The 26,188-nt window shown below is 49.2% G+C and overlaps 5 protein-coding genes across 5 annotated transcripts, besides 18 other annotated features; 2 read left to right on the top strand and 3 right to left on the bottom strand.

The window, feature by feature from the left end:
- Positions 1-330: 330 nt before the first annotated feature.
- On the bottom strand, positions 331-2,857 carry PVX_002800 (hypothetical protein, conserved; the record flags this gene model as incomplete). Its single annotated transcript, XM_001612849.1, has 9 exons — positions 2,305-2,857; positions 1,851-1,993; positions 1,601-1,686; positions 1,324-1,390; positions 1,098-1,211; positions 853-948; positions 650-716; positions 468-520; positions 331-384 (listed from the first exon to the last, which is right to left on the bottom strand). The coding sequence occupies exons 1-9, from the start codon at positions 2,390-2,392 to the stop codon at positions 331-333; spliced, it is 768 nt and encodes a 255-aa protein (XP_001612899.1). The 5' UTR covers positions 2,393-2,857.
- Positions 2,857-2,882: a microsatellite.
- A 1,581-nt stretch (positions 2,883-4,463) lies between these two features.
- Positions 4,464-4,483: a microsatellite.
- A 203-nt stretch (positions 4,484-4,686) lies between these two features.
- Positions 4,687-4,735: a microsatellite.
- A 34-nt stretch (positions 4,736-4,769) lies between these two features.
- Positions 4,770-4,794: a microsatellite.
- Positions 4,795-4,804: 10 nt separating this feature from the next.
- On the top strand, positions 4,805-9,635 carry PVX_002795 (hypothetical protein, conserved; the record flags this gene model as incomplete). The annotated part of the gene is made up of 2 exons (XM_001612848.1): positions 4,805-5,591; positions 5,758-9,635. The coding sequence occupies exons 1-2, from the start codon at positions 5,399-5,401 to the stop codon at positions 9,633-9,635; spliced, it is 4,071 nt and encodes a 1,356-aa protein (XP_001612898.1). The 5' UTR covers positions 4,805-5,398.
- Positions 5,942-5,970: a microsatellite.
- Positions 9,636-9,916: 281 nt separating the features above from the next.
- Positions 9,917-10,001: a microsatellite.
- A 1,319-nt stretch (positions 10,002-11,320) lies between these two features.
- Positions 11,321-11,350: a microsatellite.
- Positions 11,351-11,653: 303 nt separating this feature from the next.
- On the top strand, positions 11,654-16,897 carry PVX_002790 (hypothetical protein, conserved; the record flags this gene model as incomplete). The annotated part of the gene is made up of 15 exons (XM_001612847.1): positions 11,654-11,714; positions 11,869-13,697; positions 13,897-14,097; positions 14,266-14,373; positions 14,539-14,608; positions 14,753-14,793; positions 15,054-15,093; positions 15,225-15,263; positions 15,400-15,452; positions 15,597-15,674; positions 15,849-15,911; positions 16,062-16,100; positions 16,262-16,320; positions 16,448-16,550; positions 16,697-16,897. The coding sequence occupies 15 exons, from the start codon at positions 11,654-11,656 to the stop codon at positions 16,895-16,897; spliced, it is 2,985 nt and encodes a 994-aa protein (XP_001612897.1).
- Positions 14,683-14,705: a microsatellite.
- Positions 14,950-14,975: a microsatellite.
- Positions 15,318-15,351: a microsatellite.
- Positions 15,759-15,793: a microsatellite.
- Positions 16,898-17,217: 320 nt separating the features above from the next.
- Positions 17,218-17,371: a microsatellite.
- A 661-nt stretch (positions 17,372-18,032) lies between these two features.
- PVX_002785 (ATP-dependent acyl-CoA synthetase, putative) lies at positions 18,033-20,231 on the bottom strand (the record flags this gene model as incomplete). Its single annotated transcript, XM_001612846.1, has 1 exon — positions 18,033-20,231. One exon carries the CDS (start codon positions 20,229-20,231, stop codon positions 18,033-18,035), a length of 2,199 nt encoding a protein of 732 aa, XP_001612896.1.
- A 1,413-nt stretch (positions 20,232-21,644) lies between these two features.
- Positions 21,645-21,670: a microsatellite.
- Positions 21,671-22,046: 376 nt separating this feature from the next.
- Positions 22,047-22,068: a microsatellite.
- A 323-nt stretch (positions 22,069-22,391) lies between these two features.
- Positions 22,392-22,420: a microsatellite.
- Positions 22,421-22,590: 170 nt separating this feature from the next.
- Positions 22,591-22,667: a microsatellite.
- Positions 22,668-23,008: 341 nt separating this feature from the next.
- PVX_002780 (RING zinc finger protein, putative) lies at positions 23,009-24,950 on the bottom strand (the record flags this gene model as incomplete). Its single annotated transcript, XM_001612845.1, has 7 exons — positions 23,009-23,082; positions 23,214-23,265; positions 23,467-23,542; positions 23,667-24,053; positions 24,215-24,444; positions 24,601-24,636; positions 24,888-24,950. The coding sequence occupies 7 exons, from the start codon at positions 24,948-24,950 to the stop codon at positions 23,009-23,011; spliced, it is 918 nt and encodes a 305-aa protein (XP_001612895.1).
- Positions 24,081-24,142: a microsatellite.
- Positions 24,951-25,521: 571 nt separating the features above from the next.
- Positions 25,522-25,559: a microsatellite.
- Positions 25,560-26,188: the final 629 nt, after the last annotated feature.

The raw sequence follows: 26,188 nt of genomic DNA, 5'->3' as shown, positions 1-26,188 counted from the left end.
AGTGGCAATGCAGGACAGAAGAGTGCCCCCGACTGCGGACACACAAACGGGGGGGTAACAATTAAGCAGTTGGACAAATTGGTGAAAGGGGTGCAGTCAAAGAAGGAGGAGGATCATCTGTGGTTAGATCCTCTGCATGTTTTGGGTCTCCAAAATGGGTAGCCTCCTTTTGCAGGTAAGCGGATAAACAGTTAACTGGGCTGGTACGCTACTACGATGCTGCGATGCTGCATTACCACGCGAGAGTTTTTTTTTTTTTTTTCCCACCGAGGCGACAGCAACACAAAGGCACACCTTCCTGGAACCTCCGCTGCACACAACCATTCCGCTTCACATGAGCAAACACTTTTTAAATTTGTCCAGCTCCTCCTTGATGGAATTCACCTGACGGGGTAGGAGGGAGAAGCTAAGGGGAGTGTCTGGCGCGCTAAGCGATTGGCCCTATTGGGGGACTTCTCTGCATTTACCTCGGGGCTGTTGTCTATGTTATCGATGAGCTGTTTGTACTGCTCTACAGTTTCTGCGGGGAGGGTAGCGGCGGTGGTGATGGTGCAGGCGATAGCGGAACAGCTTATGCATACCATCCGTGTGGACGTGCACACGGTTAGGCCAGCTAGCCAACTGGGGGCTTAGACCAATGGGGACTCACCCCTGAGCTGGATGTTCTCCTTCTGGACATGAATGAGCGAGGCGTTCAGCGCGATTAATTTTTTTTCCTGTTAAGATTGAGCGGAGGGGGGAGGAAATAAGCGGAAGGAGTCACTTTGACTGAACTGTGTATATGCCTTTTAACGCTAAAGAGGAGACGTTTTAAAAAATGGCCACTCCATCGTGTCCCCCTTCAACACTTACCATCTGTTGATCTATCACGTCTTTGTTCCTCTCCACGAGGTTTACATTTTGCGCCTTGAGCATTTCGTTCTGTTGATAGAGTTGGAAGTTGGCGTCCTACAGGAAGGGGTATATGTGTGTGTGCATATAGGTGGTGGTGGGGGTGTCATCACTCAGCTGTTGCGCGTTCACCATATGCGAAACAGACGTGACATGGGCACGATGTGCCTATCTATATAACCTCCCATCTGTAGACACCACCTTACCACTGCCTCCTGGTACTTTCTCGAAAGGGAGTTCCTTTCCCGCGCCAGGTTCGTGTGGTCCTCGATCAAGTTAGCGATGAAGGTTTCCTGGGTGCTGGTGAGTCTTCCCAATTTCTGCACGTGGTGGTGAAGCGGCGTGTGATGCGAATGGAGGGGGCATTACTCACTGCTCCTTTTTGCGCCCCTCTCCTTTGAGCCATTCCCCCTCTTTCCTCTTCGCCCTCACCTTGTACAGGCCATCATCTTCGTAAAACAACTCCAGCGTCTGCCTCAGGGGGGCCCTCCCGGAGGTCCTTCGAAAAGGGAAAGGAGTCCATGAGACGATATATACTTGTGCAGAGGGGCAACTTGCCACCCATCATGTGTTGCATACGACCATGATTGACAAAGCATTTCCAATCTCAATTGCAAAGCGGAAGAACGAAAAATGGAGACATCTTAAAAGATAAAAAAGAGGAAGCCTCTCAGTCAGTCAGTTTCTCCCCTCCGCTCAATTCCCTTACATGAACGAGTGCTCTTGCGACTTCATGTTCAGCCATTCGTTTTCGTAGAACCGGGACTTTTTATTCTCCGCGCTGATGAATGCGGCCTGCGGGTTTTTGTGCGTTAGCGGCCAGTACAGCTCATTTGTGGTGTACCCCATTGGGGTGATTCACTTGCTTGGCTGCACTTAGGGAGAGTCTTCCCAAATGGTGCCTCCCTTTAGCGGAGTAATAAACCCGCCTGGGACCCTCCTCTTGCTGTCGCTTTTACCTGCGTCTCCAGCGCCTTCCTATACTCCAACTCCACATTTTTTTTATTCTCCAAAGACTTCAGTAGGAATTTTTTTTCATTTTCTAAGTTCCTGATTTTGCGTAGCAGGCTTTCAATGGGGTAGTCCGTCCCGCGGGGGTCATCTGATGAAGAAAATGGGGGGATTATTTTGAAAATTTCTTTTTTTTTTATTTATTTTATTTTTCCTTTTCCGATTCGGCTAACGTGAGGAAGAGGAGCATGTGTGCAGCGAATGTACTGGCATGTGTCCCATTACCGAAATTGTTGCAGTTAAATGTGACGCCATCTGCAGCGGGAAGACCTCCTACAGGTGCAGGGACTGGCACTCTGCGTTTTGCCACCTCGTCAGATGGGCGCGGGTGAAAGTATTCATTCAGGGGGTCGCCGTCCCTCTTGGGGGCACACACCAACTGTGGCGCTTCCCGCTTCGAACCATTTCGGTTGCGCGTGAAATTTTCGATGATCTGCTCTTCACTTAAGCGGAACTCGTTTAAAGCGCTACTTGGGCACGAGTCAATCATGTTTCCCCAATTGGTAGCGATAATTTAGAGGGAGAACAAAAAAAAGGCGAAGTCGTTTCACTGCGCGTGTGCACGTTTGTCTTGAAAACAATGTAGACCTTTCTGCGATGAAACTCGGAAGGGACTTCTTAATTTTTCCCTCCAATAAATGCAAAAGTTATGGGGGCATTCTCCTTTCACCGTGTGTGGGCAGGGGTTACCATCAAGCACACATATAGAGAGAGACATACGGACAAGGGTTTACGCGAAATGGAGGGGAGTGCACTTCCTCGGCAGGGCTCAGATTAATCCTGTGTGCAGATCGAATTTGCGCGTGCCCGCGGAGGGAAACATAATTGTGCGCTTAGGTGTGTTCATAATTTTGCACACATTTAGATGTACTTTTTTGTTCTTTTTTTTTTCCAGCTAGCTTTATAATGGCTAGGAAACAGTTAAAAAGGGGTAATTTTTTTTTTTTTTATGAACAGGCAATAATTTTTTTTTTTTTTTTTTTTTTTTTTACCCTGTGTGCATGGTGCATGGGTGCTTTATGCGAATTTTCCCACGTTGGAAAACAACATAGAGGGGGGCGAATACGTTTGGACTTTGCGCTCGTGCGTAATTTAACCGTTCGTTGGAGAATAGGAAATGGGGAGAAGGTGGCTCATTGGGGAGCGGCAAACACCGCGTGAAATTCAGCGCGGCGGGTTTCCGCAAACACATTTGTGCATGTCTGCCAGGAATAGAGGCCATTCCAGCGCAATTCTGGGGCGTTATAAAAAGAGGTGAATTTTATAGCAACAGAACTGCATCGTACATGTTGCAGTTTCTTTTTTTTTTTTGCAGAGGAGAAGGCACGAAAAGTTCCTCAGGTTGGACGGGAAAACCACACGTCTGACGCATACGCAGGGATGTCACTGATGTGATTACTCCCACCTGCGAACATGCTGAAGCGTAACACACGTTTGCGTCTCCAAAGTTGAAACGCTCCCCGGGGGAGGGTTGGCCTTCTTTTTTCACACCACTTAACCGAACAGTGAACGAACACCTTTTCCGAGCGGGCTGATTAAATGAGCTGAACTTCAGCAGGGGCACAGGTTAGTAAGTACCACTTTTTAAAATGTACACCCCCTCTACAACTCCTTATCTTTTTGCAAACAGTTGGAAAAATGAATTACACAGTCGGTTTGCCCATTTGTGTAATTTTTTTTTTTTTTTGCGCGGGGGATTGTACACTCCTCTCTACAGTGTCCCACTTGGATTTATTTCCCCTTTTTTGTTCCAACTGCTGCTTTACATTTGTTCATTCAGTTTACTTACATTTTGCATGTTTTTTTTTCCAGCGCGGCATTTTTTTTTTTTTTTTCCTCAATTGCGGGGGAAATTCCGCCCCCGAAGAGGAACAATTTTTTTTTTTTTTACCACACGGTTGGATCGGTTCGCACAACTGTAAAAAAATATATTCATGAAAATAGGTTGGCCATGAAAGACAAATTCTCGTGCAGGTTACGATTATGCGTATATAATGTGTACATCCCATTCCCCTCTCCCGCTGCGGGAACTTTTCCAAACGGGGGCAGCGCCAGTGGTTCGCCTTTTTAAGGTGTAAGTGTGTTTGTGTCACTTGGTCGAAAAGGCCGTGCGACGGTAAACGTGAAAATAGGCGCCACGCCACAAATGCGAAAAAAATTTCCAAATGGCTGCGATAGAAAAGATTACCGAATTGGATAATTTCCCTTTGTTTTTATTTTTTTTTCTTTCCTGCCGCAATTTTGCCGCTTTACCGCATTACTGCATTACTGCATTACCGCCTTACCGCTTTACCGCTTCACCAATCGTTCACCCATGCGGCGGAAGCGATCGCATATGTAGTGTACGCGCGCATGGTGACTGACCGGCCATCTTTTTACCTTTACGTAGGACGCACTTATCCGAAGGTGCACAATTTACATGGTACTACCCGCGCGGACGTTCTTCCCCACGCGCACAGCGTTCGTGTTCAGGAGTGCGTTCACGAAGCGAAGCGCTTTTGCCTAGGCGCGCGCACCATCAATAATTTATATTGTATATTATATGTTACTATCCGCATTATGCGCATGGCATTTTTTTTTTTTTTTTTTTTGGACCATCTTCTACATTTTTCCCTATAATGGATTCGCCAAATGCTTTCCCCCACGAAATGTATACGCGCATGGCATTATGCGTTTATGCACGTCATATATGTTCATGATGCTGTGCGGCGCCACTTACGCTATTCTACCTGTTCGCTTTTTTTTTTTTTTTTAATTTTCTATACCCTTGAAATTATTTCCATCTTTGAAACAGTTATTTATTTATTTATTTATTTATTTATTTATTATTTATCTTTTTTTTTTTACTTAACTCTGCATGATTTTCCATTTGGCCCGTTTCCTTTTTTTTTTTTTTTTTTTTGGAGATTTTCCATGCCATTCCGCCAAGTATATAATATTATATAACCACGCATGGCAGTACCAATACGAGCGCATCCATCGTATCCCCAGTGTATGTATGCGTGAAACGTTTATCTACATTTCACGGGCACGAATTAACTTTTTTGATTCCCTCTTTTTTTCGCCTGCCGAGGGGGGACATTTGCACGTGAGCATTGGTGCGTGTTTCTGAGTCCTTACGGGGTGGAGCGTATTGCCCGTAGAGCGTATGCGCATTTGTTTGTTTTTCCAGTGGCATCGGATCAGCGGCATCGGCTGAGCAGTACCCCCAAGCAGCATTCGCCTGGGCGGACTCACCCCTTCATGCGCATCCGCTTGACTCCGCTGGCACGTTATCTGCTACTCCCGCGCTACTGGCCGCCCCCCCCTACGCACGAACCCGGGCTTTCTTTGTTTTACCAAACATAAAGCTGCGAATCGATGAGGTTCCCGCGCCTACAATGAAACACACAAAAAAAAAAAGAGGCGGAAGTCCACAGACACAAATGTGCCACGCATCGCATGCCGCAAATCGCTTGCACACGAAAAACCTGCTCCCCCCAAAACAGTCCCCAAAATGATGCCCTTTCTGAGCAACACCTACAGCAAGTGCAGGGAGCAAATCGCACGCAAGCTGACCATTTCGAGCAAGAGGCAGATCTACATCATCAACAACAGCTTGTTCCTGTCCTTCATCCTCTTCTACATTTCCTACTTTTTCTTCATCAATGGGATTATTAACCCCGCGGTTAAGATCGTCTTTCACGGAAGTGAGTGCGGATGAGCGGCGCCCAGATTAGCGGCATTCCCCATTGAGGAGCGCTGCCAGATGAGCTGCCTCCCCCGTTGAGGGGCAAATCCATCCCCGTGCGCAACACACATTTGGATTATGCCCATTTGTTTGCCACTCTCTCACCCCCATTTCCCTCCCCCCAGACATCATCGCGGACAACACGCAGGTGTACGAGAACTCCATCCTGGAGTCAATATGGCTGCTGTTCACGAGCAAGAGCTACTTCAACATGGCCATGCTGCTGCTCTTTTCTATAATCATCCCGATTCTGAAGCTGATAATGGTGAGCGACAATTTCTACTGCTTCTTTAAACTGTACAATCTGAGTCTGCAGCATGAGGAGGAGGAGAAGGAGGAGGAGGAAGATGACATTTTTTTCATCAACACGGTGAACGAAAATGAGCAATTCATTTTGAAGAAGTTTAGCATTTTGAGCTCCATTTCGAGGTTCCAATTTGTGGACGTGTTGATTTCGCTTTTCATTGTGTCCTCTTTAAACCTCTACCTGTTGGAGGCGAAGATCCTAAGTGGGGCATACCACTTTTTGAACTACTGCCTGCTGTCTACCATCTCGTCCTTCTTCCTCCTCACACTGACGTCACTTAAAATTCGCATCTTCAAAAGGGGGAATATCAAAATATACTCGTTGCCCGCGGAGAGGCGTCTGAGTGTGAGGACCAGTCTCCAGCAGGAGAACACACGAGAGAGCAGGGATTTGGACTGCACCAATGGGGAAGGGGTGGCACTCCCTGGGCAGTTGCGGAACGGGGAGGAGAACGACGACACGCTCACTGGAGAAGCGAATAAAATGAGCGTAACACGTGGGGGAGGCGACGACCCCGAGGAGGGAGAGGAGCACAACAGGAATGGGGCAAACCACTCAGAACACCTCAATTCTGCTTTGCGCAAAGGGGCAGAATTGCCCGGCAACGCGAAGAACATCCGGAGGGGGGGGAAAAAGAGAGTTTCCCACGAGGGGAGGCCCCCCCGAGAAGATCCCCACCAAGCAGGAGTAACAGGAATGATTGACAACCGGGGGGTGTACCATCGCGATTTCCCCAGGGCGAGCATGCACCATATGCACCATATGCACCATATGCACCATAGGGGGGGGGCACTTCCACGGGGGAGCGGCAGCTGGAAGGGGGAAGCAGAGATGATGCCTCACGATAAGATGCCGCACCTCCGTGAGGAGCTCAACGACTGTAACCCCAACGAACGGGGAGCGCTCGGCCAAAAGAGCGGAAATACGGAGCCCAGTCAGTTCCCCCCGCATGAGCGGTACGAGCGGTACGAGAAGCACCTCCTCTGCTACAACAAGCTGCAAACGTTGAGCAACATAAATTACCTGTACAAGGTGATGAAGAACAATGACGCGTACATCTATTTAAAGAAGAAAAAGTTTAACTCCCTGTTGAAGACCAATTTCCATCACTGCAGATTGAACAAGATAAAGATAGGGTACGCGTGTTTCCTCTTCGTCTTCCTCTGTCTGTGTGTGTACCTCATAACCGCGGTGGAGTGCAGCATGGTGGGCATATACATCTACCTGAGCTACTTTAACTTTAATGTGGAGGGCATTCTCATAGACTTCATAGACATGCTAAACATTCTGAAGCTGAAGATCAACAGGAGTTACATCTACCCCTTCTTTGTGATGCTGCCGTTTATCTTTCCAGTGATTATTGGGTTGTCCTTCTTCATGAGTGTCCTTTTTATGAACCTTTATTATGTGAATTTTTCTCGCGGGTATAAGAAGATGTGCGCGTTGAATGACGAGTTGGTGTTCAGCCCAGAGGTGGAGGACAACCAGAAGATGATGGTGTCTGAGCGGTACAACTATTTGTATATAAAGAAGGAGATCGAAAAGAATGATCGTCTGTCGAACACGTCAGACGATTTGACGTCTCCAAATAATAGCACCATTTCGAGCAGCAAAAGTGAAGATATCAACACGAGTTTTATCTCTAATAGGATGTTAAATTTTTATTTTTCCCTTTCCGTTTTTTTCACGTCCATTTGTTCCTTCTGCATGCACATATCTCTGGGGGAGATCATCTCCATTTCGTTATTAACCTTCTACCAAATAGTGAAGCACACACATAATTTGAACATCCTAGTGTTATATAAGAGCAACACTGTAAAGTTTTGCAAGTTCCTTCTCTTCGTTGTGTATGGGCTGCTGTGCCTTTCCATCAACCTGTATGTCAGTCAGTGGGAGTTATACGTGAAAAAGCTGAAGAAGACGAAGAAGAGAATTGCCCTCTTTCAAAACAACCGCTATAGCGAAATTGTGGATTTGAATATACAGAAGCACGAGCACTGGCACGTCCCCATCTACTCCTACTTCTTTCAGTTTCTGCTGAAGAAGGAGCACTTCTTCTCCTCCTCCCTCAAGCACAACCACATTACCAAGGAGCACACCGACACCGTGCAGACCATGATGATGCACCGCGTCTACGAGAACGACACCAGCCTGGGCTACCAGAACACGCGCGTGGACAACGACGAGCTCAACGACTTCAACGAGTTTAACCTCGTCTCCGACAGGGACTCCCAGCTGAGCGACCCCGACGCGCAGGTGGACAGAGCGGCGTTACCGGGTTTAGCGGCGGTGCGGGCGGATTTACGGACCGATTTGCGGAATGATTTGCGAACGGATCTGCCGGGGGAGCTTCCAACGGAGCTGCGAACCGAGGTGAGGACCCCCGGCCAGGACGAATGCTTCGTCAACGGCAGCACCGCGCGCAGCGCTCCAAGCGATGGCTTGGGGGGCACCGGAAGGGGACAAAACCCAGGAGAGGCGGAACAGGCGGAGAAGCAGACCGAGAAGCAAACGGAGAAGCAGACCGAGAAGCAAACGGAGAAGCAGGGGGAGAAGCTGGTTGAAGGTGATCAACCCAACGCCCTGCCCCCCGCCGCGGCGTCCGAAAGTTCAGACGCCCCGGGCAGAGCGGAAAACGCAAACGCAGGGGGAGTGACTTCCCCCGGAGGGGAAAACCAAGTGGACGAAGCCGAATCGGGAGAAGCCTCCAAAAAAGGACCAACGTTTAAGAGCGACCCAAGGGGGTACTTGAAAAATTTTATGCCCATCAAATCCATTTTGCTGTTCCACCTGGAGAAGAGGAAAAAGAAGAAGAACAAGGGAGGCGGTGGAGGAGGAGGAGGGGGCGGAGGAAAAGGCCTTGGCGGTCTGGTAGGAAGGCTACTGAGGAAGTTGCTCGGCGTTGGCAGTTCGGAGAGGATCTCCCGAGTGTTTATCCTCCTGCACGGATTTCTCTTCCTGTTAATCTTCGTCACCACGGTGATGGTGTTCTTCAAACGGGAGGGGATATTCCGCTTCAACATGAACGCAGTGAATAAGCGGTTGAACAGCTTTTTCAAGTCATCCCATTTCCACTCGCTGATCCCCAACAGCATAGGGAAGTGCAAGACGAAGAAGTACCTGGCCAAGGAGCCCTGTTACAATGTGGGCCATATCTACCACGAGGAGAAAACATTTTACCATGCCACTCTGCTCTTCCTTCAAGGAATCAGCTCCATTAAGATAGCCAATGTGCATTTTTACTACGATAAAGGCAAGTACAATTTGATATTGGATGGGTACTTTAAGCATATAATTGGCCCCCTCTTCTTGAAGCTGTGCATCGGAACGAACTTCTGCCCCATCAGCACCTACGCCTTCCTTATTGGAAGCAAACCCACCTTCTCCATCACCATGTCTGCCCACTGCAATGATAGGAAGCCCCCCAACTATATCACAGACATTGTTGTGAAGGATTTAAAAATCACAAAAATTGAAGTGATAAAGCACAATGATATAATTGAAAATGTGGACATTCAGCTGGACGATGTGCAGGAGCGCGTGCAGGAGAAGGTGAACAGCATGCTGGCTGAGCGCAAGCGGTTCATCCTCTGGAAGAGCCACAAGTACAACTTGGAGGGCTTCATAAACTACTTGATTTCGAAGAACGCCCTGGCCGGCTTCTCCTGCAGGCCGATGAACTACCACGACGTGTGAGTGTTAAGCGGTTGCGCAGCAGCGCGGAGCGCCTAGGAGCTGCGCAGCAGAGGATAGAAGTGGATAGAAGCTGTGCAGCAGCGGATAGAAGCTGCGCAGGAGCCGCTTTGGAACCCTTTTGGAACCCTTCTGGAGCCTTTCCCCTGCGTCCCACGTGTATAAGGCAGCCGCTTTCCCCTGGGCGCCGCGACGGTGGGGCCGATTTTTTGTGCCCAGCTGCCCCACCGCCACAGCTCAGATCAGAGGCATTATTAAGTGAACAAAGAGGAACCCCCGCATGTGGCAGCGACGATTTGTTTCATTTGTTAATTTATTTTCTTATTTATTTATTTACTTACTCATTTATTGATTTATTTTTATTTATTTTTTTTTATTTTTTCACCCCCGCTTAATCCCGCGCATGGTCCTCTTCAACCGGCACAACTGTGCCTTTGTCCAGCCGCCCCATTTGCATGTAGGGGGTCATTTTTGGTGCCGCCTTTTCCCCCCCCCTTCTCCTTTTTTTCGCTCCGTCTTTTTTTTTCCCCCCCCCACCGCGTCGTGTCGCACGCAGTTCCCATTAGCCAATGGCACACTGTCCTGTGCCGCCTCCCTGCTTCCCCACGGCAACCCAGCACAAGCTTCGCTGGTCAGTCCTTTTTTAATTATGATTTTTTTTTTTTTTTTTTTACTGTATATTTAGGCTTTTGCCAAGTACATTTTTAATTTTTCTGTTTTTGTTTTCACATAATGGGTGTTCACCTTGAGAGCAGGTCGGGGGGCGGGCCAGGAAAGTGCCGCGCGCCGCGCCGCGATGGTGTGTCGCTTCGTGGGGAGGAATGCGCAGGCGTTAGGCAAATGCGAGTGCGCATCCGTTGGAGCAGTTCCTTTGGCGCGACTTCGTTGGAGCGACTTCTTCGGCGCGACTTCTTTGGAGCGACTTCCTTGGAGCACCTCTTTTTTTCGCCCTTTTTTTCGCGCCTCCTTTGGAGCACCTCTTTTTTTCGCCCTTTTTTTCGCGCCTCCTTTGGAGCACTTCTTTTTTTCGCCCCTTTTTTCGCGCTTCCTTTTTTGCGCTTCTTTTTTCCCGTCCCGTTTTTTCCTTTTTTCCATGTGTCGATTTTTCCACCCCCTTGAAGGCAAAACAACGAATAGACAAAATGCACTACAAATGCATACAACTTTTTTGTTCTTTTTTTTTATGCGGCGGAGGCCGATTTCCTTTTGTTGCCCCCCACTTCCCACGTTTTACGTAAATGTGGCCGCGCGGCGTCACGTCTGAGGATGTATCCCCGAGTGCATGCGCGCATGCGCGTGCGATGCGTCCTTTCAGCGCCGAGTGAGCGCATCCCCCGGGTTGCTTCACCGGTTAGCAATGTCACCGGCCATGCGTACGGATATACATAGTGCGGACATAGCGCAGACACAGCGCTGCACTCACGTAGCACACGCAAATGGACGTCAATGTGGACGCATACCTCCCCGCCAGCGTGTGTGTGCCCTCATTTGCTTTCGCCCCAAAGGCAAACACGCACAAATTAAGAACGAACAGGTGAAAAAAAAAATTGCACCATTTTGACCCCCACCCCAACGTGGGAGAACGCGCGCAACAGACGGATCCGTAGGAATTGCCTTCGACAGTTTTCCAACAAGGGGAAGAAGAGCAGGGCCATCCACTCTATATGGATACACGCGTATATATATATATGTGTATACTTTTTCTTTTTTTTTTTTTTTTTTTTTCTTCCCCTTTTCGGAGTAACCCTCTCTCGTTGTCTACTGTGGAACGCCGAATGAATGTTTTTCCCACAGGACGGTGTGCTGCGTAGAGAGGCCAAAAAAAAAGACGCAGAGGGTAGGCGGTGCCAACACTTGGCGTGCGCAGGGGGAGAGGGAGTCGAATGTCGGCCGAAGGGGTTTTCTGCCAAGCGATTTGTCAAGAGATTTGTCAAGCGATTCTCCAAGCGATTCGCCAAACAGCCTGCCTACCCCCCCAGGCGACACTCCCCCCTTAATGTCACCCTCCCAGCTGAGACAAGATGCAATACCTATTTTTGCCGCTCTTGGTTCTGTGCGTAAAGGGGCTTCTCCGGAACAGAGGTAGCGATAGGGCGGGTCTCCACAAGGGGGCGCTGCTGAAGCGGTTCTTCGCGCGCTTTGCATTCGCGTCTCCTTCCTTCACATTTGCGTCGTCTACCTTTGCACTCGCTTAGTCATTTCTCCCTTTTTGCTTCTCCCCCCTCTTCCCGCTTAGAACCCGCAACCCCCATCACCCCCTACCACCTGGACTCGCACGAGGGGGGCAAGGACAAACCGGATGACACACCCAATGGAGGTACCTTTTCCCCAGAAAAGAGTAACCCCCCCCAGGGGAGAGACGCAGGACAAGTGAGTGACTATGGAAGGGGAGGGAAGTTCTCTTCGACAAGCTTGCCATCTGGGGTGAGCTTCCTGCAGGCGTGCACGATTAACAGCTGCTTGAGCGTGGACAATGATGAGGTGGGCGGAGTGGCGGCGACGGATGAGGTTGGGGGAGTGGCGGCGGTTGATGAAGTGGGCGGAGGGACGCTCAGTGACGCGGTGGGTGGAGTGGCAGCCGGTGAGAAGAAGGACGAGCTGATAAGCGAACCGAAGAGCGAACCGCGGGGAGACCCCCCCAAGGAACAGCGGGATATTCCCAAAACGAACGAACCAAAGGAAGAGCAGGGGAAGGGCAACTCACCTGTTGACGTGGGGGCCGACAAGGACGGCGATGGCAGTTGCGCCCCAGGAGGAAACGCGGAGACGCAAGAGGACACAGGGGTGGAGGAGAAGAAGGGCGTGAAGGGGGCCACTGAAAAGGAGGTGCAAATGGGAGGGAAGGCGGATCTGCGAAGTGAAGGCCAAAAGGGGGGCCAACCAGCAAGTCAAGGTGACGGGAAAGCGGAGGGACAAAGTGGCGCCCAAGTGGCAGGCCAGAAGGAAGAGGAGGATAAGGAAGAGGAGGAGGAAAAAGAAGAGGAGGAGAAAGAAGACGAGGAGGAGAAAGAAGACGAGGAGGAAAAGGAAGACGATGAAGAAAAGGAAGACAAAGAGGATTCGGAGGAAGACGATGCGGAGGATGCAGAGGATACAGAGGAGGCGGAAGGGGAAAACAAAAGCAAGAGCGATGACCAGGGGGGGAAGAAAAAGGAGGGTTTGAAAGGCACTGTTAATTCTGGAGGGGAGGAAAAAAAAGTGCACTTAGAAAAGGAAAATGCTTCAAATGGAGTAGAAGCCAAAGGGGGATCGCCACCTGGTGGCAATTCGAATGGAGAGGAGACCAAAGCGGGGGCTCAAAAGAGTACCAACACGATTGGCTTGGTGGAAAAAGGAGAGCTCTCCAAAGGTAGCCCACCCCAGGTAAGTGAGACAAAAGGGGAGGAGGCAAAAACAACTCCTCCAAACAAAGAGAACAACCATGGGGTGGAGATGAATGGGGGCTCGTCGCGAGGTGGATCTCCGGAGGAGGGAAAAGAACTCCCGAAGAGCAACGACATGCAAAGTACAAAGGAAGTGGAAGGGGACACGGCCAAAGAAAACGCAGCGGGGGAAAAAAGCGAAGATAAAGGAGGCAACAAGCAGCAAGGGGAGAGTAAGCATATGGAGGTGCCACACGGGGAGGAAGACGCTGGCGAGAAGGAGGCAAAAAGGAGTCATGGTGATGATGCAGATGGAGATGACGATGTGGAAGAGGACGAGAAAGAGGACGAGGAAACAGACGATAAAACGGATGAGGAGATGGACGATGAGACGGATGATGAGGCGGATGAGGAGGCGGACAAAGGAGGTAAGGGGCGCAAAAAAAAAAATGAAATCCCAAGCCGGGATAACGTTGAAGAAAAGACCCCCCAAGGGGGAAGACCTGAAGGGGATGCAGCAGCTAATGCAGATATGCACACTGGTGAGGCTCTCCAAAAGGGTAAGCATCGGGAGGACGAAGAATTACATGGAGGAGCCAGTCAACAGGAGGTAGTCCCCCCCAGTGAGGAAGCCTCCCTTGGAAAGAAGAGCCCATTGGAGGAGGTATCGCCACCCCCAGCTGCTGCTGTTCAGTTGAGCCAGGTAAGTTTGCAAAGAAAAAATGGACAAGGCTGTTGTGGGGGCACTACGAGGGAGAGTACCCTGAGAGGGTGGCCCTACTGTTTGGGCACCGCGTAAGGAACTGCCTTTGAAGGGGCATGGAGGGGCTGTCCGCTCTGCCGCGCAGTAGGTCTTCTTTCCTCTTGTGACCATCCCTTCTGTCTCACTTCTCCCCTTGCAGAAGCAGGGCGAAGAGCAAGTTAAAGAACATGCCCAACAGCATGCCCATCAGCAGGACGAAAGGCGGAGCAGGGGAGGCGGAAAGAATTACGAATCTAACATGTACACGCTGGATAAGAAAATGCACAAAAATTTGGCGAACGTTGACGTCATTTTGCATGGGCTGAAGGATAAGCTGAGTCGCCACAAGGAATTGAAGAACGTAAGGGAGAGGGGATTCCTCACGAGGGGGGGTTCCCTTTCGCGAGTGATTACCGCGAGATAGCGGCCTGATTGGTACACCACCGCTCATGACCAACGTGCGCTTCGCACACCACCGCTCATGACCAACGTCAGCTTCTCTCACCGCCGCGCACGCCCCACCCCGCAGCAAGAACTGAAGCTAAAGTTCGAGGCCATGGGGAGGATCAAAGAGTACAAGCTGTATAAGGACCTCATACACAAGTCCGTGGAGATATTGACCCTTCGGCTGATGAAGGTAAGCGCATGCGAGCACACACACATGCACAGTCAGATGGGGGAGAGGGAAATGGAATGCCAAGGTGTGCATGTGAAGGAGGTTACCCCTTTCCCATCGAATTGGGGTAGCCCCAAATGGACAGCGTCCACCACGACGCACCAAATAATTCCCCCCTCATTTCAGATCAACGAAGATTTAAAAAAGCTGAAGCAGTCATCGGATGTGGCTCTGCAAAAATATATTAACGAGAATGGTGAGGGTGCTACGTGTGTGGAGGGGCCTCCTCTTGGCCGTCATCTTTTTTGCGTTGCGTTGCGTTGCTTGGCTTTGCTTTTGCTTTTTTTTTTTTTTTTTTTTTTTCCCCTGGGCACTTCCCATTAATTACTCCCTTTTGCAGGCTACGGGTTGGTGAATTTCTCCGATTGGACAAAAAACGACGTACGGGAAGGAAAGGCGAGAAAGGGAAAAAAAGAAAAAGGAAAAATAGAAAGAAAAAAGGAAAAAGGAAAAAATAAAGTGTTGTCTTCCTCCAATTGTGTTTTCCCTCTACAAATGTGTTGCCCTTCCCCCTTGTGTGCAACTTGGCGCGCCGATTATTGGGGCGTTTCTTTTTTTTTTTTTTTTTTTTTTCGCGCCTTTGCCTGAACATGCTGGAAAGGCGGCCTAATTGTGTCCTTCCCCCCACGTCGTGTTTGCAGAAAGCGCAAGAAGAGAAGGTAGCCAGCGGAGCCAAGAACAGTAATGCAAAAAAAAAAAAAAATAATAAATAAATAAATAAAATTGTAACAATATAATGACGCAGGCGCACGCGCAACAAAAAGGGGAAAGGACTCACTTTTTTTTTTTTTTTCCCCCGTTTTACCCCTTAGGAGGAGATGAAAAGAAGAACAAGTTGTTCTGCCCAATGGGTGAGTGTACTCCATAGAGATGCGGCCACAGTCACTGCCAGCGCAGTTACGCATGAAGAGACACAAAAATGAAATAAATAAAAAAAAAAAAAAAAAAAGCAATTCTCTGGACATTGCTTCCCTTTTCCCACTCCAGACTGCATCAAAAAGAACTGCCACAACAAGCCGGATCACCCAACTCAGTGCTACGTAAGGGGAGGGGAAGTAGACAAGTTGAGACGGCCATGTTCAAATATGCTGCGCTATTTTGCTTCTGCAAAAGTGACACCATTGTGGGTCAATGCCATTCAGAATGAAAATAAATTTACTCTCCTTTCTTTCCACGCACTGCAGAAATTGGAGCAGAGAGGAAGTGAAATTCAAAAAATCTGCGAGCCGTTTGTGGACCTGCACAGCGGCACATGTCCAGCTGTTAGTGGAGCGCACCCAGTGGGGGTCCCCCCCCTCCACTCTCCGTTTGCAGCGCATTAGAAGATTCACCGGCGTTGTTCTGCATGCTGCTTGGTATGTACATATATATTTATATATATTTATATATATGTGTGTTTCCTTTTTTCCCCCTCGGGGCTGCCCCCCACCCTGCAGGACTTCCACCACTGTGCCATAGCTGAGCCGGAGAGGAACAAAAAATATTCCATCTTTGCCTCGGTATGCTGCTGATGTGAAGTGGCCCCGGTTGGGCGGGGTGATGCTCCCATGGGCCAATTCCTCCCCTCTGCACATGCGCAGATGCGCAGAAGCGAACACGCTTACATGCACACATGTACACACGCGCAACGATGATCGGCACTCCTTCAGGGCGAACGCGGACAGACACCTCAGTTCATCACCATCCGAGTTGGAAGAAAAAAGAAAAAAAAAAAAAAGGAGACCCCATTTGGCCGCCACACATGGGGGCCCATTTTGCATTTCTACCTGCGAAGAGATGAAAGTGAAGAGGGATGCACGCGAAAAAAAACCCGTTGTGATATTACCCCTCCTTTACCCCTCCCTTATAGGGATACAACCTGCACGAATGCCTGCAGCTGCTCGTTGTGAATAAGGGATCCACGTGCTCGTAATGATGAAAAATAATTTTTGGAGTCCACTCGTGTGGCACTCGCTGGGTGGTTACCCCCCGTCAGTGTGACCACCGCTTGGCCGCAGCTTAACCGCCGCTTAACCGTCGCCTCCCCCCCGCGCAGCCCGAGCAGCATCGAAAAGAACATTTTGGAGTCAGAGGAGATTCTGCTGGAGCCCGTCTTCACGAAGCTGCTGCACAACGAGATCCTCCTGGAGAACATCAAGGTGTGGAGGTGGAGGCGCGAATGGGCGCTGCGCCTAAACCCACTATGCGAATGAGCGCTGCGCGTAAACCCACTATGCGAATGGGTGCTGCCTAAATGGCGCTGCTTGAATGACCGCTGCCTAAATGGCGCCTTCCCCCCCCGCAGATACGCACCCCAGGGGAGTACAACATTTGCCTGGCGCAGTTCTACCAGCAGCCGGAGGCGGAGGAGCTGCTCACTGAGAACGCCTCCAACAGGGGCGGCAAGCCGAGCAGGGCCAACAAGGCGCGCAAGAGCGACATTCAAATCCTGGGCATCGACACCATAGGCACCCTGTACGTGCTGCCGCTTCCCTCGCCGAAGTAGGCGCTGTGCGCGGCGGGGAGCAGAGGGCATCGCTGATGAGGGGCAGTTCACAGGTGGGCTAGCTGCCTGCACGTGCATCTACACATAAGTTTGGGCACTCGTCTGCCGCACATCTGCCCACACTTCTGCACCGTCCGCGCGCGTAAAAAAAAAATTCGAACTGACGTTTGTTTTAGTTTTTAAAAAGCAATTATGAAAAGGCTATTCAAAGTGAACATCAGGGGAACGGTAGGCAGTCACGACGTAGCACGCGAAATGTCACGGGTTGTGTTGTACAGGGGAGTTTTGTAGGCACAAAAAAAAGGGAAAAAAAAAGGGAAAAAAAGAGGGAAATAAAGTAAAGCAACGTAAATAAATCAACGCAAAATAAAGCTACGCAAAGTAAAGCAACGCAAAATAAAGCTACGCAAAATAAAGCTACGCAAAATAAAGCAACGTAAATGAAGCAACGCAAAATAAATCAACGTATATAAAGCAACGTAAAAGGGGCCACCCGGGGACTGCTCACCATGTGAAGTAATTCTTCCCCGCGGGGTTTCTCTTCCTCGTGGGGGGGCTTTCCCCGAGGGGGGTTTTCCTCTTCACTTGGGGTGCTCTACTCCACTGGGGTGGCACAAACAAACGTACGCAAAGAAAACGTGCAGAGATCAAAGCGACGAAACGAACGGGGTGGAGCGGCGAGAGGGGTGCATAACGGCCCCTCGGCCGCCCCCTCTGCGCAAGGAATGAAAAAGTAAAATGTCAAAAAGGAGGGGGACAAAAAGGAGGGGGACAAAAATGGTGACAAGGCAAAACTGAATGATCGCCAAACGGAGGGGTGGCCAAACTGAGGGATGGCCAAACGGCGGGGGACGCTGCAGAGTACAATCTGGTACAAGGGAAGGTTAACGCCACCAACCGCACGGCCACGTAGCGGACGAGGTGTGTGGCTGCTCCGTCTTTACACCCACTTCTACGCATTGCTGCCGCTTCTCTCTACTGGTTCGCACAAAGGGAAGACAGGGGGGGGTGGCGATGGCGGTCATGGCGATGGCGGTCATGGCGATGGCGTTGGTTGCTTTATTCCTGGGGCGCGGCTCACTCGTATAGGTTGGCCGCTTCACTCGTATGGGTTGGCGACCTCCCATCCGGGTAACTACTTACTCTTGCCCTTCATCTTATCCTTGTACGTCTTCTGTATTTTCTCGATGAAGAACTTGAAGTCATTGAAGACGTAGAAGGTGCGGACCTTGAAGGTGGGCGTGAGGTAGTTGGAGGTGTCCCACAATTTGCAGGTGAGGTAGATGTCATTCACAATGTTGTATCGATTCAAATTGGTGGTCTTGTACATCTCGAGCATTTTTCCCCGCACGTATTTGACGTACTCCTCCTTATTCAATTTTTCGTCGGTTAGATTTTTTAAAAAGGCATCGGCGGATATGCCCTGTGATTTTAGAACCCCATCTCTTTCTAAGCACTTTGCAAATAAGTCCTTATCTACGTTGATGATGGCGAGGGGTCCATCCATGGAGTCGTCACCATACACAACACAGTGGTTTATAAAATCAATGTCAGAGTATAAATTATTGAGCATATCCGTTTCGATGTACTCTCCTTGTGATAGTTTTACTAGCCCCTTGGATCTGTCTAAGAAGGTAATAGCCCCGTCCTTACCTACCTGCACAACATCTCCTGTTTTGTAAAATTTATCTTCTGTAAATGCATTTTGCGTTTGTTCTTTTCGGAGGAAGTACCCACTGAATAGTTGCTGTCCCCTTAGGAGGAGTTCTCCTCTTGGTGGGTTCCCCTTCGCATCGTACTTTTCCCAGGTAACCACTTTGTATTCTACATGTGGAGAGATGGGTCCTCCAATGCTATTCGTTCTATCATCCGTCTGGTGCTGCACAATGATGGGGCCACTTGTCTCCGTGAGACCATACCCTTGGTAAAAGTGTACGTTAAGTAAAACGCTTAGGTCTCTTTCCACATTGGGGGATATCTTTCCACCTCCACTGAAGAACACCTCCAAGGAAGGGTTGATTTTGTCTCTGATTTTTTGAGACACGTGGGTCATGCCCTCGAGGAACTGAGAGAACCCTCCGTGGTTGTTGCTTCTTCGCATGGCCAGAATTTTCTGCACCATGAATCGCTTAAGAGGGGGTAACTTGGCAATCTCAGCCATGATGGTGGTGTACAGTCGGTTGAACACCTTGGGGACACCCACAACGATGTTCGCACCGCACTGACTGAGATCTTTTGAAAAGAGCGAAATGTCTTTGCTCCATATGCGTATTTGCATTCCTCTGTATAGGCTTAGGTAGGCTATAGACCGTTCGTAAATATGCGATAGGGGGAGATAGGAGAAGTGGTGCTGCGGGTTGAATTTTAGGAAAATGCTCCACTTGCTCACTGGTACGACCGTGAAGTAGAGGGCCCTATTGCTTAACATAACTCCCTTTGGTTTTCCTGAAGTTCCCGAAGTGTATACGATGGTGGAAATATGCTCAGGATCTGTTTCCTTCACTTTGTATTTTGTTATCTTCTTCTTTGTTAAGTCGTTTATCTGGCACATGGTCATGCCTAACCCTTCTGCTTTGGTCTTCAATTTTTTATACAGCTCTAAATTTTCCTTTTCCGCTTTTTCCCATTTTTCTCTTTTCTCCTTCTGCTCCTCCGTTTCTGCGGGGGCCCCTGGGCGGTTCACTCGCTTTCCTTTATTGGTGCTATCAGGAAGGGTATCCAAAATGAGCAGTTTTTTTAAAAAGGGTAGGTCCTTCTTCCTCTCCAGCAGCGCATCTACCAGGTTGAGGTCAATGCATAGCCACTCCAGTTTGCTTTCATTTAATATTTCAACCACTTCATCTTGGCTAAATTTCGAATGCATCACTAGGGACGTGGCTCCCATAACCATGCACGCGAGGTCCGCTGTCAACCAGTTGGCTGAATTCGCTCCGTAGATCCCCAGAATTTTAAAATTCCCATTGTTGCAATCTTCGTCGTACTTCTTCATCGGGATGCCTCCATCCTCTGTGCTAAAATAATGACTTAAGCTTAGAGCCCGTTGGAATAATTCTGTACAGGTGGTTTCCCTTTTTACTTCGCAGTCTTCCAGCTCTGTGATGGCTACCTTGTCTCCCCTCGACTGGGCCTTTTCATACAGCAGCGGGAAGATGTGGGTGTACTGGTGCAGGTGGGCGTCCTTGCGCTCATCGCGACCCACGTACACATCCGACTCGCCCACCTTGGTGGACTTGGTCCCCACGTTGGAGTAGCTCAGCCCCTTCAGGTGCTGGGCGCAGTAGGTCGCCGCGTTAATGAGGTACGCGGCGGTGAGCAGCAGGCTGTACCCGAGCATTTTCCAGGGGGGGCGGCGGCGAACCGTAAAGACGTACGGGGGAGGCGCTTTATCGGGGCGGCCCACTTCGCTTCGTCACATATATCTGCGGCGGCGGGGCGCGGGCTCCTTCGCACAACGCCGTTTTGCGGAGCTGCGTCAGGCAACAGTTCTTCACCTCGCTTCGCTTCTCTCTGCCTCCGCCCTTTTGCGTGCAAAGGGGACGTATAGTCAGCGACTATACATACAGAGAACGAGAGAGAGAAAAAAAACGCGCAATTCTGGGCGTTCGGGTGAGTATCTACTCGCGCACGTTGTATGTGCAAACACATGCGAGGGTTATGTCACATGCCGTTCGAACAATTTTTTTTTTTTAAAATAAAAAAAAAAAAAAATCAAAACGTTGCAAAAGTTGAAAGGGTTGAAAGAGTTGAAAAAATTGAAAAGTTGAAAAAATTGAAAAAATTAAAAAAATTGAAAAAATCTGTTCATCGAATGACCTCGAAAGAAAAAAAAAGGTATCGCTTCTTGCTATATTTTTTTTTTTGCTGCTTCGCAGTTTTGCCGCTTCGCCGCTTCGCAGTTTTGCCGCTTTGCTTCTCTCGCCCAATGTGTCAGCCAATTTTTTTTTTTCACTGGTTCGGTCGCCATCCGTTCAGCGTTATTCTCGCGGATTTCGGCTCGCCGGGGCACTTGTTGGCTCGTTTTTGTTAGCCCCCGTTCCGGCGCACCTTAGGCGGGGCAGCTTAAGCGGCGCACAAACACATGCTGTGCATATGGTAGTCCCATGGGCAGTTCGCGCGGCAGTCAGCACTGCAATCAGCACTGCAAATCGGCACTGCAGTCACACAGCCGTTAGCATGTGCATGTGGTGGTGACAACTCGTCGGGGCAGGCCGCTTGGCGAGCCCCCCTTTGTGCTGACTAAAAAAGAAGAGGGCGCGTTGGGAAGGCCCGCTGAAAAGCTGCGGATGCAGCCCTTCGCCTTTTGAGCGACTCCTGCGGCAACCCCTATGGGCTCAGCGCATACCACCCGGCGCAGGAGTGCCTTTGTTTATGGGTGCAACAGGGTAGATCAAGAAGGCGGTTCCAAAAAAAAAAAATAAAAAAATATACACATATGTACATATTATGTATATATGTACATATATTTTTGCTCGCGTTTTTTTTGCCTTTTTCGCATCTTACACGAATGTCACTTAATATTTTGCCTCACCTTATTTTGCTTTCTTATTTTTTCTCGGTGGCTCTCCTTTGCGAGCATTTTCAATGTTTGTTGCACTGTGCAAAGCTTTTTGCTCCCCTTTGTTGTCGCCCAGTGCGGGGCGCGCATACGTTTTGCGAACACCCGCGCGAGTGGCAAAGAAGGGGGGTTGGCTTGACCACCTCAGGTATATTATTTAGCTGTGCAACCATGTTGATTTTTTTTTTTCGCGCTGATTCGATTTTTTTTTTTTTTTTTTTTTTTTTTACAAATAATTACAACTGCGTCATTTTGCACGCGAATGGGTGCGACGCAGCAGCTCGAACGTTTTATCATGGCGGCAAGCCACCTCTTTGCGTCAGTTCGCTATCCCCCCCCTGAACACTGCATAGTGAGGGCATATGCATACATATACACGATTGTAAGTTAGGGAGGGCTAACAACTGAGCAAGCAAAGGAAGCACCACCCAAGCGCGGTCGCTACAAAAGGGGGAATGACTACCCACGAGAGATCAATCACCCGATTTTTATATCTCCTCAACGAACGAGCAATTCTGGAAGCTTTGAGCATTTCATCAGCGAAGTGAAGCGCAGTTCACGCGCGGTTAGGATGACTTTCCCGTTCGGTAAAATTACTGTGTCGTTTTTTTTTTTTTTTTTTTTTTGGGACCCCGTTTGGCTAGCCACAAAATTAAGAGAAACTTCTGTGGAGGCATCATTTGGAAGATCCCCAATGGGGGGTAAGTCCTCCACCACACATGTTAAGGCATAACATCGGCAACACGCAATTGCAATGTTCCGTATATGGCCGATTTGGTAGAACTCCCTCCACGTGAACAGTCGAATTCTTTTGCAATTGCCTGTGCGTCTCATCCCAATAGGGTTGAAAAAACATGTGCACATTTCACTGTGGGGGAAAAAAAAAAAAAAAAAATCCCAACAACTACGTGACGCATTCGTAAACCAACTCGTTTTTAAAATTTCACACAAAAAATGAAAAAAAAAAAAAAAAAAAAAGGAGGAAGGAGGAAGGGATAGAGCAATGAGAAACACACGCAGGTCACACAAAACGGAAACTCTCAAAAAAATCGTCATGCAGTCCCGCCGAATCAACATAAAAAGGTGGCCACAGAACGGCGTGCGTGACTGTTGCCACACATTTGCTAAGCATAGCGGATGGCGGGTGGGAAAGGAAAAAAAAAAAAAAAAAAACAAGCAAGAAAGAAAGAAAGAAAGAAGGAAAGAAAGAAAGAAGGAAAGAAAGCCACAAAATTAACTTAAAAAAAAACTTAGCTTAAAATTGCAAAAAAAAAAAGATTTTTTTTTTTTACACGATACTTTAAAAAAAAAAAAAAAAAGAGTCACGTTAAGAAGTAAAAGCGTCGTCTTGCACACGTGGATGCGTTAAAGCGGGGATTAAAAAGGTAAAAATGGTCGTCTTCCATTTGTATGCTCGTCTGTCATGGGTATGCCCCTCTGTCATGGGTATGCCCCTCTGTCATGGGTATGCCCCTCTGCCATGGGTATGCCCCTCTGCCATGGGTATGCTCCTCTGCCACGGGTACGCTCGCCTTCCCACCTGTACGCTCGCTTGCTCACATGCTGCTCCTCCCCTCTGGCACGGCGTCCCGCTTGTTGTCTATGTTGATTTGCAAAAGCCCGCGGACGTCTACGAAGGAAGCGTTAACAGGGAGGGTTAAAAATGAGGGGCAGCGGTTGGGGGAGGTCACTACAAATGAATGGACTAAGTGCTGTGTGCTCGCTCCGTGTGGCTCGCTCCGTGCGGTCGGTCCCCCTTACCTTGTCTGCAAATGGGGCACTTCGTGTTTTGCATTCTGACTACGTTTGCGCACTGCAGGGTGGGGGCGAAAAAAAACAAAATAGGGGAAAACAAATGAGGCAAAACGAATGAGGCAAAACAAATGAGGCAAAACAAATGAGGCAAAACAAATAAGGCAAAACAAAATAAAGTATAAACAAATGCATGGGGACCTCCTTGCGAACCCTCGTGCAGGCGTCGCTGCCCTCCGCACGGGGAGTCCACTCCACTTACCACGTTGCACAGGCACATGTGTCTGCAGGGAAGTATGGCGGTGTCCCTCTCCTCCGTCAGGCATATCACGCATTCTCTGCGCAGGGGAGGTGAAGCGGCAAAATGGTAGCAAAATGGCAGCAAAATGAACGCAAAAGGAACGTTGCACAAATGAGCAACGCGCTCATGCGCGCACGGATTTGTGGCACACGCGAACGCACCTGCCGGATAGGAAGCTGCTCACGGCGTCGGGCTGCGGCGCCTTGGACTTCTCGATGCCGAAAATCTCCTGCACCTCGAAGTACCGGTTGCCAAACTGAATCTTCTGTTTATAAAGCACAAGTTTGTACTTGTCCCCGCAGTGCACGCCGTCCTTCACTTCGTCCTCTTGCAGGTAGGCGAAATTGTACTGGGCCTGTGGAATGGGCGCGCCAAGAGCTCTTAGCACAATCAAAATGGGGATGATGTACTCGTAACTGGGCTTGCACTTCAGGTCATTCACGTCGAAGAAATTCAAATTGATGGCGTCACTCGGGCTGCTCATGTAAATCTGGTTTATCTCCTTCGGGTACATGTTGGTCACTGTGGGGTACTTCGTGGGCGTGTAGCTGAGGTTAGCGGTGGGGGGGGGGGAAATAAGTAGATAATAAAAAAAAAAAAATAAAATAAAATAAAAAAAAATAAAAAAAAAAAATATATAACAAAATGCAGCTATGCGAGGGAGTCTTCTCCCCTCTCGGCCGCACATCCCCCCGAGGAAAACACTTACAAGGCCTCCCGGTTCTCCGCAAACTCCTCCTTGCAACAGAAATATATAGATATCTCCACATCGTACAGGGCGTCAAAAATGAAGTTGATCAGGTAAATGTTATTTCCATGGTTGACAACTTTCAATGTCTTTCGACGGAGGTTCACGGAGTTCCTCACCACCGACGTCCTCTGGATGTTTATGTTGGGTCCTTGGGAGATTAGGTCGTACAGGTGCTCATTATCGGTTCGCTACAAGGAGGGGGGGGGGGGGGGGAAAGATAGCGTGTTAAAACCGGGGGTGTCATTTGATGATGAGCAGCTCAACAACGCAAATAGGGGGGGGCCTCCTTTCCCGCATGTTCTTCTTCACAAAATTGACTCATCAATTGCCTCATCTGCACTTACGTTGATTATGGACGGGTTGAACGAAATCGATCGGGGCTGCGGTTACAATAAAGAAAAAAAAAGGGAGGCGTGCAAATAACGTAGGTGCCGCTAAACTGTAGAAGTGCCCCATCCGTTGGCACATACAAAGGCGAAATAGCGCTTCATTTTGTGCATCCCTCTGTGGGGGCACTGCAAAAAGGCCTTCTCACATAATGGACGGAGAATCGATCCCCAAGTGGAGCCCCCACACACACCACACAGTCGAGGTAGTGACGAATGGGAGCAAACCGTATGTGCACACTTACATGGTGATCATTGCGAAAGTCATCTTCTATGTTGCTAGCTAATGAAGAGCCAATTATCCCCATTATACATAATTGAGAGAGAACAAGGCATTATATTCTGCCGCTTGGCTGCATGCACGGTTGCGTTTCTCCGCGTTCGCCTCGAGGGTTACACGTTTGTAGGTGTGCGTTTACGTATGGGCGAGTTGGCGAATGCGCCTGTGTGCTCGGCGCGCAAAGGTACGGGGGTGCGTGTGCATACGCGCGTTTATATGCTCGTATGTGTGCCTGCGCGTGTGCCTCTACGCATAGCCGTATGCATACGCGTGCGTATCCACAGGTACACGTACATACGCATAATGCATATCACTGAGCTTCGACGCGCTTCACTTCCGCTGCGGTACGCTCATTTTGAACGTGCGGCTGAACGGCCATCAGTTTGGGTGGAGCGAAGATGCGGAAAAGCAGAGGGGGGGGCGTCCGCCAGCGCAATCATGTTAGGAGAAGCGAAAAGAGGGGGCGCGGGGGCGCAAGAAAAATGGCAGGCGAAGTGGCCGGCAAAACGGCAGGCAAAATGGGAAGGAAGGGCAAAGAAAGGGTGAAGAAAAGGCAAAGAAGGGGCGAAGAAAAGGGAACGAAACGAAAAAAATGGGAAGAAAAAAAAATTCACTTCATTTCACTTCAGTTCACTCCATTTCACTTCCGCTCACTCCGTAGCATACCGAGTGTACACCGCCAAACGCGCGAACACAAAATTTAACTTAACGCAGACGAAGGGGGGAACCAACAAACGTTTGTGTACGCGAAGTTGAAAAAAAAAAAAAATAAACAAAAAAATAAGCAAAAAATAAAGAAACAAACGAACGAGCGAATGAGCAAAATAATGACGCACAAGGCAATTGAGGCGGATGAAGAAACACAGAGGGGGAACTGTTTCTATTTAAAATTCGATGACCATGCCATCCTTTTGTGGCTCGGTCAAATGGGGTGAAATCCGCCAACTTTGTGCTCATCCTCGTGGGAAGGGATATAACCGCCAAGGGAGTTATTCCATAAAGGGGCAGTTATGCGCGCGAATCGATGCATACATAGTGTGACACTACGCAGCAGCAAAGGCCCCCTGCGAGGCTTCGGTCCATTCCGCCAGCTCACTTTGCTGCAGCGACAAAACGGGTGTACAAAATGGCGCAAAGAATTTTTTCTGCCCACATATCGTTGTGAACATTTTCATTGTAAAACTAATTTGCCGCGCTGAATGAAGAATCACACATGAGGCACATTCCACTGGTGGAGAACGCTGTGGCGTTTTATAAGATGGTCAA

Source organism: Plasmodium vivax, chromosome 4, assembly GCF_000002415.2.
Source record: "Plasmodium vivax chromosome 4, whole genome shotgun sequence".
Classification (NCBI taxonomy): Eukaryota; Apicomplexa; class Aconoidasida; order Haemosporida; family Plasmodiidae; genus Plasmodium; species Plasmodium vivax.
The sequence above is the reverse complement of the archived record's forward strand: the minus strand, read 5'-3'. Positions and strand labels throughout refer to the sequence as shown.